Genomic DNA, 16,964 nt, shown 5'->3' with positions numbered 1-16,964 from the left:
ACGCTTCTTGAGAGGTACTGATATTTATACACAGTTGAAACCTGCTCTTTCTAGTCCAGGCGTGGCAGGCACGGGAATTTGCAAGGGAGTGGAGGGAGTAAGAATTCCAGAGGAGGCAGAGGGGACACCTGTGCCTCAACTGATATGCGTGATAAAAACTCTGGAAATGTTATGCATACGGCTCATCTCCTTAGTCTAGGTGYGTAATGTCTGCAGCCTTCCTGAGAGGATCAGAAGGGTATCCAGCAGGCAACCTGAATGCAGCCCTCTGCAGCAGTGTCTGTGACCCTTGCCATSCTGGCTCTGTCCCCCTTACACCAGAGATATTCTTGCTAGTAGCCCCTCTGGAGCAGCACCCTCCTCTTGCTGCACACACTGCACCAGAGACCTCTGATTTATTTCTGAACTACCAGGCTCCTCCTAAGATGAAAGCTAGCAACTGACACGGTAATGCTGAAACATGCAGATGTACTTATCCTCCAGTCTTTCTTTAGTGATTAATTTCAGCTTTTCTATTTGTTTCTTCCTCACAAAGGTTCTAGCYGCTGGAGTCATATTTTTAAGTAGAAGCTTTCAGGCTGGGTTTTAATATTATCTTTTAAATGTGTTAACAGACATTTGGCCTGGAACATGACAGATCTTCACTCATTTTAAGTCATGAGGCATGCAGCAAGAATCTCCAAGCAGTATTTTGCAAAGCATGTTCATGCAAAGGCCTAAGGCTTTCAGAATGCCTAGAGGCTGTGAAGACTGAAGTTAGCATGGCAAAATGAGTGTGTAGTTCAGATAATTGAATCAAGTAGTTGGAAATTGATCAGAAACCTGGTATAGTTTTACCCTTGTGATCCCACCGGGCTTTTATAAGGTCCGTAACTTTAAACTTGGTTRTATTCTTGGCTTTCACATTTCCTCAGTTGGCAGACTCCTAAGGTGCTCTCATGAGGACAAAACTTGTAAAATGCTTCAGCTTCCTTCAACAGGCTTGACTTTCTCAGTTACTATCCCTCAAACCTTCARAAGCAGTCCACAGACCCACCAACCCACAGTTTCAGACTGAAAATGTGGAAGCTAGTCCTGAGGGCAGTGGGATGGCTGTTCCATCCGCTTTCCATCCCACGCCATAAGCAAGCTTCTGAGACCAGCTCAATCCAGTGGCTGGCATCAGAGAGGATCACTTTTGTTTCTTGTCCTGTTATGCCACTCTGAGGAAATAAGCACTTACTGCATGATCTGGCCTGTCTGTAATCCATGTTAAATAGCTGCTGAAGATGATACCAGCATAAGCACTGGCAGGGCCAGGTCATCACGTATGAATTCTGTGGACAAAGACACCCAGAAAAACCCAACTGTTGCTCAAACAGCAGAGCTAATAAACCAGATTTCTTAAACATCTGTGTCTCAAGTGTCCTCTATCCATGAAGAGCTGCTGGTATCTACAAAACTCACAATGCAACTTTTCYCTCCGTGGGTCAGGAACAACAGCTTTTCTTTCTGCTCTCTCCTACAAAACAGGATCTACTGCCTTCGAGGTTTCTCATTTGTGTGTACACAATTCCTCTGATCAGTTTTTATTACACTTTTAATGTCCTTTTAATGTCTGTCTTCTTTTTGTGTTCTTCTTTTTTTAGTATTCTGCATTTTAGAACCTTTTTCTTTCACTTAGGTCCTGCTGGATATCCTCTCTGTCTCTAGATATACCCAGTTCCTTTCTATTGTATTCACAGCCCTGTTATTCAAAGTAACCTTTCAGTAGATTTCTCTGGTTTTATCCTCCTTTTTATTAGTATAGTCTATGTTAGTGTAACACTTRAAAGCAGCAACCACATTATGCACTCCAAAGAGTCACTGTATGAACATCCTGGCAAGAACAAATTAAGTCCTCAGRATAAAACAGGGCAGAAAAAACAGCAAAGAGACAGAGTTCAAATGACTTCCCAAAGGAGACAAAGCTGCTCAATGACACAATCACCTGTGGGCCCGATTCTTTCTTTTCCTGGGTCTTGTATTTTAATTTGCAGCCACGTACTTATACTCCCTGTCACTGTGGCACTGTTCTTCTTTCCATAAAATCACTGTAAAGCCTGTTCCTTTCAACTTGACCAGCTCAGAATTAGACTAACCATTTCCACCATACATGGAATGATTTTCCACCTCCTTGAGTATACAGTACTGATGCAGATGGATGCACAGCCCTTGCTACTGCACATGCTCTGCCTGTCTTTAATGCTCTCCATGCTAATGCATCTCAAAATGCCCCAGATTACAAATCTATAACACTGGATCAGCTGTTCTCTTTAATGACTGTCTTTGTTTCAGCTACTCTGTCCAGCTGACCAACACCACATCAGGGAACCACAGAATAATTTAGGTTGGAAAAGACTCTGAGATCATTAAGTCCATCCTGTAACAGAACATCACCTTGTCAACCAGACCRTGGCACCGAGCGCCATATGCAGTCTATGCTGGGTAGTCCAGTTCAATGTCTRATCACCTTTCCTATGAAGAAATTCCTCCTGATGTCCAACCCTGAGTCTCTCCTGGTGCAGTTTGAGGCAGTGTCCTGTCACTGGTTGCCTGCGAGAAGAGGCTCATTCCTTTCAGATAGTTAAGAGTGATAAGGTCACCCCCGAGTCTCCTTTTCTCGAGGCTAACCACCCCCAGCTCCTGCTGGAACTGCTGCCTTCTCCAATTTCACCTGCTGGTTAGAAGCGGCTGTTTAAAAACCTCCAGTTTCACCTTTGACAGAAGCCAGATTCCTCTGCCTGGCCCTCTTAGCTCATTTGAATCTAAAATGGCGCCACTGGTGTGTTGGCTCCCTGTGCCCACCCTCAGCGTGGAAGCGCGGCGGGAGTTTCCCTGGCGGAGCGAGCGCCGCCCCTCCCGCCCTCCGCTCCACGGGCGGCGCTGGCGAGCCGCTGCCACCATTCCGCCCCGCTCCGCCCCGCCCGTGTGCTGCGGCCGGCTCCCGGAAGCGGCGGCGGAGCCATGGCGGCGGACGGGCGGGTGGTGATGGCGGAGCTGCAGCCGGAAGGGAGCGCGGAGGGCGGCGGCAGCAGCGAGCCGGAGGGCGGCTTTGGGCAKCTGCTGGAGGAGGAGGAGGAYGGAGAGGATGCCGGCTATGTGCTGTACAGGTAGGGCCGCGGCGGCGCGGTGTCCCGGGGCCGGGACGGATCCTCGCGTGGTGTCGCGTCACGTCATGGGGTAGGGGGGGCGGAGTGGCGGAGTAGGAGCCGGAGGAGTCGGGGACTTGTGGGAGGGACAGGGACGCCTCTGACTAGATCAGGCCTTATGCAGCATGRTCTTGAACACTGCCAGAGTTGGTGCATCCACAGCTTCTCTGGGCAGCCTAGGCCAGTGTCTCACCACCTACACAGTAAAATAATTTCTTCCCGTTGTCTAAGCTAAATTTCCCCTCTTTCGGTTTGTACCCGTTAGTGCTTGTCCTGTCACTGCAGTTTCTGATGGAAGATCCCTCTCCAGTTCCCTGTTGGCCCTCTGTAGATACTGGAAGGTTGCTATGAGGCTTTACACAGCCTTCTGTTCCCAGTCTGAACAGACACAACTTTCTCAGTCTGGCTTTGTAAGGGACGTGCTCCAGTCCTCTTATCAATGTCGTGACCTCCTCTGAACTTGCTGTAACAGTTCCATGTCCTTCTTACCTTGGRACACTTTTACCTGTTTAAATGCTGGTCTGTGTTACCGACAATAATGTCGCTACATTAGAAATTACTCTTGGGAGCAAGGATATGTTACTGGACATAAGTTAGTGCGTRTCATCATTTGAATAGCATTTTTTGCTTTTCAGAACCATTGAAAAGACACATGTATTTACAGGGACAGGAAGGAATGGGCAGATATTGAACCTGTTCCTCAAAATGATGGTCCAAATCCTGTTGTTCAGATCATCTACAGTGAAAAATGTAAGTCTTAAATATGTTCTGCACTGAAAACTTCTTCCATTGCCTTTGTTGAAACAACACTGAATGTTTTAGATAACATTTTCTAGAATGATACTGTGCTGACATTTAGTCAATTAATTGTATTATGTTGGTTCTGTGTGGTGTTTTCACAAGCGTTTCTGAAGTTGAATCTCTACCCTGAGTTGCCAAGATACTCCTTTAAAATTCTGTAGCTTAAGAGGTAATATAGCAGACAGCGTGGTTCATGTCCTAAGGCATTTCCAGCCCAGAAATGGAAGCAAGACATGAAGCTCCTGCAGCTGGTGAAATGGTGTGAGTAAGCAGCGCAGAACTTTTATGATTGTTTTCGATATTATTGTGRTGGTGTATTTCTAACATACTTGCGCAGCTTTTTGGTGTCAATTGGTCTCGAYTGAAAATGCTGTCAAGAGCAACAGTTAGCTATGGTTTTAAAGAGGWACATGTAAAGTACAGAAAATAGGAAATAATTTCAAAACATTGTTAACATTATCCCCTGTTCAGGCCGTTGGTTAAGACGCTGTTATCTATTTAGTTCGAGATGTCTAYGATTACTTCCGTGCTGTTCTGCAGCGGGATGAGAGAAGCGAAAGAGCTTTCAAGCTAACAGCAGATGCCATTGAGTTAAATGCTGCAAACTACACAGTATGGTATGTAAGGATCTTATTTCTGTGGCCATTTGACTATCTTAACTCTTAAGTCTTTAATATTTTGTTAATTGAATCAAGACATTCCTATTTGAATTTACACAGGGGAGTAGTGTAGATTTCCAGCGAGCTTCCAAAGAAAGCCATTGTTCAATGTTTCCCATGCCTGCCACTTTGATTCAGTGGTTTTCGTTCATTAGGCTTTAAGGATATTATCAGTCAAAGTCATGGTTCACCACAAAAAGGGCTTTTCTGTTTGAAATTAGATCACTTACCTGATAATGTGACCCTTGCAAAATGCTGAGGATACCCTCAGTTGACTTCAAGAAGAAGCATAAATGCATGGCAGCAAATAAATTATATATTTATTAATTAATGCATCTTTTAAAAATCTGTCAGGTTACTGTTCAGTTTGGTGATAAATAAAGAGTGAATTTCTGATACTCAGAGTAGGGCCTCACAAATGCTAACAAGTACTTTTGTATATCTTCATTTCATTAATTTCCATAAAAYCAAGCACAGAAGTCATTGTTTCTGTGATGAAAAGACTAACATGGGTATGGGTTAATTTGAATGCGATTGCTATAATCTTAGATAACATGCTCTTGTGATCAGTCATATTCCAGCTCTCCACTGAAATGTGACTGTCCTTTAACAAAATTAGATACATGGTTGAGGATTTTGCATTAGTTTTAGTTGTATTTAGCTCAATATCATTTAGAAGAACTGTGAACAAAGGTGATTCTGTGTTCTTCTCTGTGAATTTTAGGAAAGCCCTTTTGCAGTGTTCAAATGCTTGACTTTTATACAGGCATTTCCGGAGAGTCCTCCTGCAGTCCTTGGGAAAGGATCTCCATGAGGAACTTAAGTACATTACAGCTATCATTGAAGATCAGCCAAAAAACTACCAAGTCTGGTAAAATCATGCTTTCTTTTCAGCTCTTAATGCTTTTGCAGATAATTTTGCTTTTGTAAATTGTCCATCAGTTGCGGTGCAGGAGTTAAATGGAGATGCATCATGTCAAAGTTCTCTTCAGATATTTTTCCTAGGCATATGATCATGACATGCTAAGCAGGTCTTGTTTTCTTGTTAATTTCAATTTTTAAATGGCCAAAATAAGTCTGACAGGTAGGACAAAAAAAAAAAAAGACTTGTGAAAAGGCAACCAAGAAAACAAATRGAAGTGAGTAATTTTTCTTTTATTGTGTCGTGGAGTTTGCCAGCCTATTGTTGGGTTTTTTTCCAAAATGAATGGAAATAGGCAAGAGAGCAGTATCACTATTGATAGACATATTATGTAGTACTAGAAAATTTTAATCTGCTGAAGGCTTTGACTATGAGTGTGGAAGTATGTTATTTCAGGTAAACATTACTTACCTAAAATGAGGTGACTGGCCAATGTGTATGAGTGATTAAATTTTTTTATAATTTAAACACGCATCATACAGTTCTCAGACCCAAGCAAAATATTCTGGTATGCTTAATGGGAAGTAYTTAAATAGTAGGTTTTTTCCCTATGTGGTACAGTTGCTGTAAGGTGCTTTAATACAGACCACACACTCACAAAAAATTTTAGACTTTGTTCCTCTTGCCATTAGGCATCACAGGCGGGTGCTGGTTGAGTGGCTGCAGGATCCGTCCCGTGAACTTGAGTTCATAGCTGACATTCTTAACCAAGATGCCAAAAATTACCATGCCTGGCAACACAGACAATGGGTTATTCAGGTATTGTATCCACAGAACTCTTGATTTTTTACATAACCTGCTCAAGTTGTTTTGGCTCCTTAAACACAATCTAAATTGCATTTGGCACTTATTTCTTGAGGCTGAAGGGGGAAAAACAACTGCATTTTAATGTGTGGCAGAGGCTGAGTTAATACTTTTGTGTATCGCTGAATAGCATAGCATGTTCCTAGTGCACCTGTACTTATTTTTCTGTGAACTTTGTGTTGGTTTCTTCAAAACASGTTCTATCAGATGTTCCTAAGGCAATTTAGGAACAAGGAGAATGTATTTAAAAAAGAAAAAAACCTGTTGATTATGATACTGAATCTCTTCCTTCCCTTTCTACAGGAGTTCAAATTATGGGACAATGAACTGGACTATGTAGACCAGCTTTTGAGAGAAGATGTGAGAAACAACTCTGTTTGGAACCAACGACACTTTGTCATTTTCAACACCACTGGCTATGATGACCCAGCAGTCTTAGACAGAGAAGTCCGGTTAGTAACGCTATTCAGGCTCACATTAAGCATTCTCCGTTACATGTAAACAGAGGAAAACTTTCACAGTCAGTGTGGGCTTTGTTTCCTGTTTTTTRTTCACCGCTGAGATTCACGCTCATGGTTAGCAGATCAAGTGTTAGACTGGGTGAGCTATTCTCATGAAGCTTTTCCTGAGCTGCTCTTCAGTGTGCAAACAAAACTAGCWTTTTGTTGGTAAACTAGGTAGTGAGACAACCTGCAGAAAATCTGTTACACTGTTGTGTTGCTCATTTGTATCCTATCACTAGAAAGTTTGGAAAGAGGGGGACTCCTCAGCTCTGGTGCCTGGACCACCTCCSCTCCTTTTTTCTTACCTGATCTTGGCATCTGCAGAGTTGTTCCTCTCACATGTTCTCACTCTCTTTTTCTCTGGTCACAAATCAAACTGTGCAACCACCTTTGTTTTTCTTCCTTCTTAAATATGTTACCACAGAGGCATTACCATCATTTCTAATTGGCCCAGCCTTGTCCATCTTTGGAGCCACCGAGGATTGGCTCCGATGGACACGGAAGAATCTTCTAGCAGCTTCTTACAGAAGCCACAGCTGTAGCCCTGCTGCTACCAAACACCAGGCCACACAAATCCCATACAGTAACATGGACACGGACTGTAGGAAGAGGAGTTGCCCTTTGTGAGGAATTCGATGCAGCTGGAAAAAGAAAGGAGCTTTCAGGAATATGTGGTTGGCACAAGGAGAACTACCTCTGTGAGATTACTAGTTTTGCAGAGAAAAAGCTTTGTGCTCACTGTTTCTAAGTTGCATGTTTGTAACTGAAGACRAACTGGGCTTCTAGGCGTATTTTACTACTCATGGTGGCAAGAGAAGCATTTTCAAATGGTTTTCACATCTCAGACTGCTGATAGGGTTGYTGATTATGAAAAGGTATTTGCCAAAAGTGAAGAAGCAATTAAAGGTACTGCCATTTTTTATAAAGTTATTTTTCAGAAGACTGAATAGGTCCTTTGCCACATTTCACAGAGGATCCCAGCCCTCATAGTCTTCCATGGTTGTCTTTGTAACCTTCTAGAAGTTGTACTTCACCTGTTTAAAACCTTTCTGTAGATCAATGAATCTGAACCATTTCCATGACTTAGGCTTGGATATTTTCAACTCCTTCTCCCCAGGACATCCTCCTTTGATTTTCTCAAGATAATTGGGTACCATCTTAAGAACCAGACTAGCTAAGGTTAAGACTTCCCAGATGTCATTATAGAACTGCTTGTTGGTTGATAAACTTGGTCTTTATCATATTGACTGCAGAATGTTAAAAAAAATTTAGGATTGTGGGTAGTTTTTTAGTACTCCTGATATAACTTTTTATCAGTATCTGCAGCCTCTGAAAATCATCAGAATGCTTGGTTGTGCTGGGAAAGGCCAGAAGATAAAGTCTGTTTTGTGAAGATGAAATGTGGCTTTGTGACTGCATGGGAGGTGCCTGTTGTGRCTTTGCTTTTAGAACATTTGCTTAATTGCTACTTTCACAGAAATGCTGCAGAAGGCTGTGTGAGCTGAAAGCTCAAGCTCTGGATTTGCTTGAGTGCAGCCTCATGAAAAAAGTTCTGCAAATATGTACAGAACAAACCACTTACAATTATATTAATATGGTTCCATTACTCTGGCTGTTTTCAGTGCCTTGCCATTTCTGAGCATCAAAATACAAGTTAGTCCTTTAGTATACCAGGAGAGTATGTTATGTTGTTTCTCAGTGTTATTGTTAATGATTTTGAGAACGGGTTCATTATTGTCTGAAGTCCAGCAAACTGATCACTTCAGATCTTGAAACAGTTTTCATAGTATCTACCTCTTTGAGACTCCTGGTGATCATATTGTGAGCCATTTTTGATCAACTCAGCCGAGATGATCTGCAAAAAGAGCGAAGTATAGACTAGAGGGAGGTGTTTGGAAGCTTCTGAATATATTCAGGTAATTTCTAACTGCATTGTTTTATTGGCTGAATTCATGACCTGTTATCTTTTTCTTGCAGGTACACTCTTGAAATGATCACAGCAGTGCCACATAATGAGAGTGCTTGGAACTATTTGAAAGGGTGAGGTGTATTTCTACATGAGGGAAAGAGGGTTTCTGTAGAAGTCTGATTCTTACTCCTTAATTGAAAAGAACTTGCTGCTGTTCATTGTAGTGTAGTGTGCTTAAGCAGGCAGGCAAATACTGTCACGAGGTGTTACTGTATTACCTAATTTCTCTGTAATTTTTCACTAAGTTTCTAGCCCTGTGGTTATTGTGGGAGGCCTTACTGGTACTTCTCATGCTTTTAAAAACTTGACCTGTAATGTTATTGTGTTCAAAAGCATACATAGGAAAAAATGAACATTAACTTTCAGTCTAATTTCTGTACAGTTGAACAAAAACTGTACCAGTTTACTATAATATGAGAGTATACCAGTGCTGCATACTGCTTACATTCTGACTTGTATTTGCACCCTGATTTCAAAACTAATCTCCAAGTAAAGGAACGCAGTCATTCACAAAAATGCAGTTATTCATACCAGATTTCCTATCATTATTTCTCAAGCCTATTAACACCTCTTCTAGGATTCTACAGGATCGTGGTCTTTCTAAGTATCCCAATCTGTTAGAGGAACTGTTGAATTTACAGCCCAGTCATAGTTCACCTTATCTGATTGCCTTTCTTGTGGACATGTATGAAGATATGCTAGAAAACCAGTGTGATAACAAGGAAGAAACACTGAACAAGGCACTGGAGGTACGTTTTGASAGCTTTGTTTTGCTTCTCAGGGATGCTATATATTTCAGTCTGGTTTTATATCCTGAGAAAATGGGATTGATTTTCACAAACAGAACAGGTTACTTGTTAATCACAGGAGGTCTATGAAGAGTTTAACACAAAAGCCAGATAGTCACAAGGGTCTCATGAGTATAAATGTAAATGTTATCTTGATTTAGAGACAAGTTTGGGAGAAAACGCTCTGGAATGAGTGTTTCCTCTAAAAAGAGTTTCAGCAATTCCTTTCCGCCAGGATAAAATTAATATTGGTGGGTAAAAGTGAATAAAAACCAAACCTGTTTGTTTGAAAAAGTGCCCGCACAACTTGAAAAACTAATATCTKTTGACCCTTCAGAACCTTACCCACACACACGCAGATGCCCACTCACAGCAGAAAAAAAAAAAAAAACAGGGGAAGGGAAAAATCTCTGCAGACCACGTGCTAGGGAAAAACACAGTGGCAGATGGCTTTGTCTCGGGGAGGAAACAAAAATGTCCATACAGCCGCACAGGGAAGGGAAAAAAAAACCAGACAGGAGCATGGTGAACCTCCAGTGTTTGTCTCCTCCTCTCAGCAGATGAAGTTGGTGGCTTTAGAGTCCTTTCTTGTGTTGGTTCAGCTTTGTACAAGGTCTGGGGCTGGGCAGAGTTGCTCCTGCAGCTCCCTGCAGGTTGCCGGCTGTCTCCACAGGGATTGTCCGATCTTGGGCTAAAACCAAGTGCAGCAGTTCCAGAACACACAGCAGAAGCTGCTGTAGGATTGGTACTGCAGCTCCGGGAAAGAAACCTTTGCCTTTGCTAACAAAAACTAAACTAGCCAAAACATCAATGTAACTCATCTGAATCCAAACCTAGTACAAGGGAGTGAGGCTTTGAACAGARCCCTAGCCAGAGCACCCCAGGCTCCCACCCCTCCCCTGGACTCACTACAGGACCCATTTCTGGGCATAAAGCAGACAATAAAGGAATAGAGTATCATAAAATCACCCCAAGACACCAGTTAGGAAATGACTCTSTAAGTTTTCTTCACTTGCTATCAAAGGAAGGTTTGTAGTACTACCTGCAGAAAAAAGATGTTGGAACAACTGAAGCACTTTGAGTGTTAACTTTGTAGCATGAACTCACTGTTGAGTGTAGGTTAAGGAATTGTTCTGAAAATACCCATTTCCAAACAATCTCAGTTAAACTCCTTTGCCCCTTCTTAGCTCTTTCTAAGAAAGCTGGCAGAATTAGCTTATGGCCGGCAGGCACTGGGGGTGTCGGTAAGAAATGTCAGGTACCACTTCCTATAGAGAATAAATTATTCTGGCAGTGTTGTATATCTTCCAGTACTTCATACTTGGGTGTTCTTGGTGCAGTTTGTAGTGTAGTTTTTACGAGAACACTTTCCATTCACTGTGGGACAGACTAGAACATGATGTAATTAGAGCTGCAGTTTTTGCCTGGAGTCTTTGTGTTCCAACGTTGTTCTTTGCCAGCATTTTTCCATTGTTGTGTTCCAGGATCAGATTGTAAATAAGTGCAGTTGTACCTCCTAGATTCATGTCCCCTTTATACTATTTCACTGATTTTGACTTTCCTGTTTAGGCATCAAAGCTCCTAATTTCTCAGCTTCGTTTCACTGATTAAGGCAATGCCATCTGCATAATAAAAGGGAATTTACTAAAACATTTGTAGACAGGTTCATACTATGTAAAGTTTACAAAGCCTGTTCTGTAATTAGGATTGAGTTTTGCTGTGCTGCTTACCCAAACCAAAATTTTAAAAAATCCCCAAACATATAGAAGTATCTGCAACGCATCATGAGAGAAGGTTTCTGAATTGCATAGAGAACTCTTTTGGGACAGTCTGCTGAAGAAAAGTATCTCCTGTCTGTCCTGTATCAGGAGTAGTGAAAATTCTAGAGAAGAATAATCCTCCAGTGTTCGAAATGAAGTGGTTTACAGCCTGTTGAATGACTAAAAGACATCCAAGGTTCTCAGGAAGTATACCGTGCTCTACCAGAGGCTGAATAACGCTGGCATGGATGATGAGTGGTAGGCATGGAAATGGTCAAAAGGAAACTCGTAAAACTGAAATGGGACTAGATGGATTTTTATGCAGTGTCAGATTGGTTGGCTACCAATAGGGGTTGTCATCAGTTTGATGTCATTGAACAATTGTAAATCCCAAAAATAAAACAAAGGTTATGGAGAAAAGTGTTTGTAATACTATCTGAAACATGTATGGATTTTGTAGTTAAGGATTCTGTAAGCTTTTTGGTACAGCATTCCCATCTCTCTTTTTTTCTTAGTTGTGTGAAATTCTGGCTAAAGAAAAAGACACCATCCGAAAAGAATACTGGAGATACATTGGAAGGTCCCTGAAGAACAAGCACAGTTCAGGCACTGAGCAAAGCAGCACACTGACAGATAAACAGCAGTAACTGAAGATGGAAAAAAACAGTGTTAAGCTCTCAAGCTGTTCCAAAGCTGTACTATGTAGGGTCATCAACTAATTTAAAATCCAGTTGTACGTATTGCAATGAAAGAGGAGTGCAGACTGCTGCATAATCCTGAATTGCTGCTGCTACTGGTGATAGCTCTAGGTGCAGTCAAGAAATGTATTAAGGCTTAATTACTGAAATGTACCGAGTAAAGGTTTTAGTTCCTAACTAAAAATACATAAAGCTATACTTACTATATTGGCATTGCTCAGTTAACGGTTGGCCTTGATCTTGGASATTTTTTCCAACATAAGTTACTCTGTGATTCTGTGAAGCACTAAAACCATTTCTCATGTCCTGGCTTACCCACTTGTGGTTCCTGTGTCATCAGTTGCTGCAGTAATGACTGCAGGTAACTTAGCTATAGGGGATATAAAGTAACCTGGTTAGTGCAAGGAGGCACTGCAGGCTGTAGCCTTATGTGGGAGCAGCTGTGCAACWGTCAGCCTAAGCTGTCGTATGCAACTAACACCAAGTGTAATTTTGTAATGAAAATAGATAACGTAGAGCATTTGTCTGAATTTTTTAGTGTCTTTCTTTTGGTCCTYGTAAGTGCATAGTTTGTTCTTTTCAGATGCTAATAGCAATAAAATAATCTGTTGTAGAAGTATTGGATTCTATTTCATTTGAGGCATCTTTTGCACTGGAGTCTTCTTATACTAGAAATTTTCARTACACTTGATATATTCAGTGGAGCCCTGAATTTGTTATCTGCATAGACAGGAAAAATGCTTTGAGGATCCTAGGGGATGTTTATACATTCAACAGAAAGGTGCATCTACCCTGTTTTCAGTAAATTGCTATTGTAAACTATGTTCTTATAGAGTGCTTGTCTGATGTGAAATATTTTATTGGAAATTATCATAAAGGGAACAAACAAATGCTGGTATTTATTTCATAATATGATCAGTCTTTCTACACWAATCATTAAAATGTGTTCCTGTGATTAAACAATAGTGGAGATTGTTTTTTAACACTTGAAACACTTCAATGCATTCTTGAAATTTAAAACAAGTCACAGGGAGTGGAATCAATATATGAAAGATACATAATCTAGTAGTGGTTTTGCTGCTTTCTCAGCAGTAAACATTTTTTTAGTGACACATGAATATTCAAAACAGACTTCAAACTTTTGGAGATTTATTAGCTGGTTTTTTGTTGCGGTTTTGCAGGTTTTGGGATTTTGTTGTTTGGTTATTTTGTTTTTTGCTTTGGTTTGGGTTTGGGGTTTATCTGGTTGGTTTTTTTATTGTTTTGTTTGTTTTGGTTTGAGTTGGGTTTTTTGTTTGGGTTTTTTGGTGGGGTTGGTTGGTTCGTTGTTTTTGTTTGACACATTTGGGGGATTTTTATCACATTTGAAACTCCAGTACAAAACAAAAAGTGTATGCTTCTACCCCTATGAGTTTTTCCTAATTGAAACTGTACTAAATATGGACTACTGAACAGCCAAGGTGTTCAAGGTTTTCAGGACAAAATAATGTATTTGCCACTATCAGTCAAGAAAGCTCAGAAAAAGAACAGTCAAATGAAATTCTTAAACATMATCAATGAAGAGGGAACAGAATTTTTCCTCTGCATATGTGTTAATGCATTCCTGTATCTTTCAGAAAATTTGGAGGATGCTTGAAATAAAGCAGAATATTCTTTATAGACACTAGCATAAATTACAGCAAAAAATAAGTCATCCCAAGGCAAGATTGATGAGTGGCCACAGGGGCATGTATTTTGGGATATGATCTCAGTCACTTGTGGGCTGAGGGAAGAGCTTAGATTTAGCCATTTAGACTTCATAGTGGCAAGAATAAAAACCCTTTTTTTTGGGATATGGTCAACCTATGGCAGTACCKTCTCATTTCTGAAAATGATATCTAAAAGGAATTAGCAAGATTCTAACTAAGGCTGGTAGGGTTTTATACTGGTTGTGCAAACTTAGTGGTCTGTGGAAAGATAATGCCACTTCTGAGCTCCACTTACCAATAAATAACCAGATACATATTTTTAATGAAAAAATACCTTGTCTTATGTTGTAACTGAACAAATCATGCAAATCCTAAGGAAAAAAATATGCACAGGAGTTCAGTTTAAACACAGTATCAACAAAAAAAAGTAACAGAAACGTTCTTTTCTTTCTATGTTTATATCTTYATATACACATATGAAATACATATATGAAATGTTCAGATTTAATGTCATTTGGATTGCAAGGAACCTTTCAAATTCCCTTGCAAAAGCACCTCAGTTCTGTTCTAGTCAGCCATACAAAAATAGTGAGATGTCAGAGCTGGAAAAATGATGGCTGCCCAGCTAGGTTGCAAGTTAGCTACCAAAACTTGAATTTTAATGTGTCCAAGACAAAATCTTTCTCATGGAAGAAGGAGCTTCASAAAATGTATGACCTGGAGAGAGAAGGGTCCTAGAGTAGGAAGTCAGAGATGACTTTAACCTGTAGGCAGTGGTACTGACTACTTTAGATAAGGGCAAACATCACAGTGATTTGTCACAATAAGTTCATCTGTACAAGAAAACTGTTCTTACTGATTGTGTGTAGTGATGTAACTCTTGTGTACAATTTTATTATGGAARAGCTGTGCCTAAATGGAAAACTACTGAAACAACTGTCCCTTGTAATTCAGTGTAACTGGAAGATTCAGTGAAGTATGGAACTTTATTAATAAAGTGTGCGAAATCATATCCTATGCCTGCTTTCATCAGAAGCTGATGTTCTTGCCTTGGTCTAGCTCTGTCTGTCTTCCTAAGCCATTATTGACTTCTACCATCCCGTCTTTGCCATTCAGCTGACAAAACAGTGTACAAGTCCTCCCTAATCTATTCAATACAAAACCACCTTTGCTACCACAAAGTGATTCTATCAGATGCTGTCTGRTCGTGCTGAAACAGATTAGGAGCATACCGTTCAATTGGGCCTTCTGCAGGAGCAGYATTCTCCAGTACAGAAGCAGGGAGATTTCTAATCACTCATACCACGTGAAACACTTCCATCCAAGTGCTAGCAGCCACTTCATGCAGTGCTGTGGTGAGGGACTAACAGAGAGGTGGCACAAGTCTATCAAAWCCGAGGGTGCACACATTTATTTGGTTTCTTTCAGTATATTGCATAATGAGCTACTAGAAGCTTTACAAATTTAGCTAGATACCTCACCTAATGATGCCAAATGCCTGTATCAGCTGTCTGATGAAGCCTCCTTGGGGCTAGGACTGTGCTCCACGAGGTGCATCACCCATCACTGTCCCCGAAGAAGCACTAAGATAAAAACTTACATAAGATTTCAGCCTTGGGGTATTAGAATCATTGCTGTATCCTATCCTGCTGCTGCTGAGAAGGTGGACACCGGCCACTAGATGACAGTGTGACACGCACCCCTAGCCCATCGGCGCCGCTGATGCGCAGGAAAAGCAACAGCGTCACCTCCTTCTCCGTGCAACATCATTAATTTCACACACGCTAATTAAACATGGAAGAGCAGCTGCCTGGTAATTCAATACATAGCGCCACACAGGCATCAAGCACAAGTGTTCTGGGAGGGGCTAAATGGTCATCTTCATGTTGGTGTTAATTGGAGAGTAATTTCTCGTTAACAGAAATTATGTGTCCTCTGACACTCGACACCTTGTACAGATTTGGACTCTGTTTAGTGCTGGTGTTCTAAAAATAAACTGTGACTAAACCAGTCCGCTCAGAACTAGGGGTTTGTGGCCCTTTTACACCTTTTGGAGACATGACTCCAGTCAGAGTGCTACACTCATACACCTTCACAAACTGGAAAGTTTTGGTTCCCTAGAGCCAGCCTTGTTATGATAAATTCCTCTGGTCCCTTTGTAATGAAATGCTGGCCATTGCTGGCTGTTTCTGGGAATACAGATTGAAGGACAAGATGACCTGCTCCCACTTCTTGGAACTCAGGGGAGGACTTGGGCCAAACTCAGGAAATCGTGCATGCTGTTGCAGATCTGAAAACAGTTTCCTCACTTTCCAGTAACTAGGACCACAAACTTTCCTAAAGAAGGTCAAAAACAGATTTCTCTTTTTCATCAACTGGATTGTAGAAACTGAGCCTTGCGGGTGGTAACCATAGTGCAGGGATTTAAAGTGAGTGATGAGATGCCCTGTGTGACCTAAGCTGAGCCAGCCTGAGCACTCAGAGTGATTCAGGTGCAGCTTCTTGCTGTGTGGATATGCAGTGAGCTCTCAGGATACCCCCTCCCATGGGCATTATCCTAGCTCTGGTATCCCTGTCCACACCTGAAACAGCTGGGTGACAGGTGTAACACTGCCATCTCAGTACTGCTCATGAGCAGTGAACTTGCCACTGCAGAAGGAGCTTGCTGTATTTGGGCTTGTCATTCTTTTGGGTTTCTGTTGTTTTCGGAAGGCCTATTTGGTTATTTACTTCATTAGTTTTCTTATGTGCCCTGACTGTTGCCAAAGTCATCTCTCCAACAGGCCCAAAACCAGTTGAATAAGTGCTTGTGCTACTGCAAAGATGCTTCAGAAGGAGAAAAAAGAAAAAAATGCATTGTGTGATGTATTGTTGATTTCCGTCTTCTCCCTCCTGCCAAAGCCTGCTTACCAGGACAAAAAGGTGGCAGGAAAATAACCTTCTTTCCTTTTCAGGTGCTTGCACATGTCTGTCCCTGCTCTAGATTGCAGACACACTCTGAATATGAGTTTTATTCCCAGTTTTACTAAAGGGCAGTGAGAACACACTCACCCTGTACACAGGAGTATATGGCACTCACTGGCTTTGCTGGCTACCTCTTGCACTAACAGCTCCTCTGCTGCAAAATGAATCAAAATGGTTGTTTGCAGGTACCTACACACCAGGTACATGGTTAGTGTGGGGGGCTCCTGAGCACTATTCC

At 41.4% G+C, this 16,964-nt stretch overlaps 1 protein-coding gene across 3 annotated transcripts; it reads left to right on the top strand.

Moving 5' to 3' along the window:
• Positions 1-2,944: 2,944 nt before the first annotated feature.
• Positions 2,945-14,797, top strand: FNTA (farnesyltransferase, CAAX box, alpha). Of its 3 annotated transcripts, none has more exons than XM_057373259.1 (9): positions 2,945-3,131; positions 3,835-3,920; positions 4,474-4,588; positions 5,397-5,501; positions 6,185-6,311; positions 6,660-6,808; positions 8,837-8,899; positions 9,406-9,577; positions 11,485-11,885. In XM_057373259.1, the coding sequence occupies exons 1-9, from the start codon at positions 2,986-2,988 to the stop codon at positions 11,488-11,490; spliced, it is 969 nt and encodes a 322-aa protein (XP_057229242.1). In that variant the 5' UTR covers positions 2,945-2,985; the 3' UTR covers positions 11,491-11,885. The 3 variants fall into 3 exon arrangements, with proteins under 3 accessions (XP_057229242.1, XP_057229241.1, XP_057229240.1); XM_057373258.1 differs by lacking the exon at positions 11,485-11,885 and adding an exon at positions 11,383-11,478; XM_057373257.1 differs by lacking the exon at positions 11,485-11,885 and adding an exon at positions 11,892-14,797 and having other exon boundaries at positions 2,946-3,131.
• The last annotated feature ends 2,167 nt before the right edge of the window (positions 14,798-16,964 follow it).

The sequence above is a fragment of the Malurus melanocephalus genome, unplaced genomic scaffold, assembly GCF_030028575.1.
Source record: "Malurus melanocephalus ecotype Western Australia unplaced genomic scaffold, MMel_1.1 scaffold_191, whole genome shotgun sequence".
NCBI classification, from domain to species: domain Eukaryota; kingdom Metazoa; phylum Chordata; class Aves; order Passeriformes; family Maluridae; genus Malurus; species Malurus melanocephalus.
This window is presented reverse-complemented; position numbering and strand designations above follow the sequence as displayed.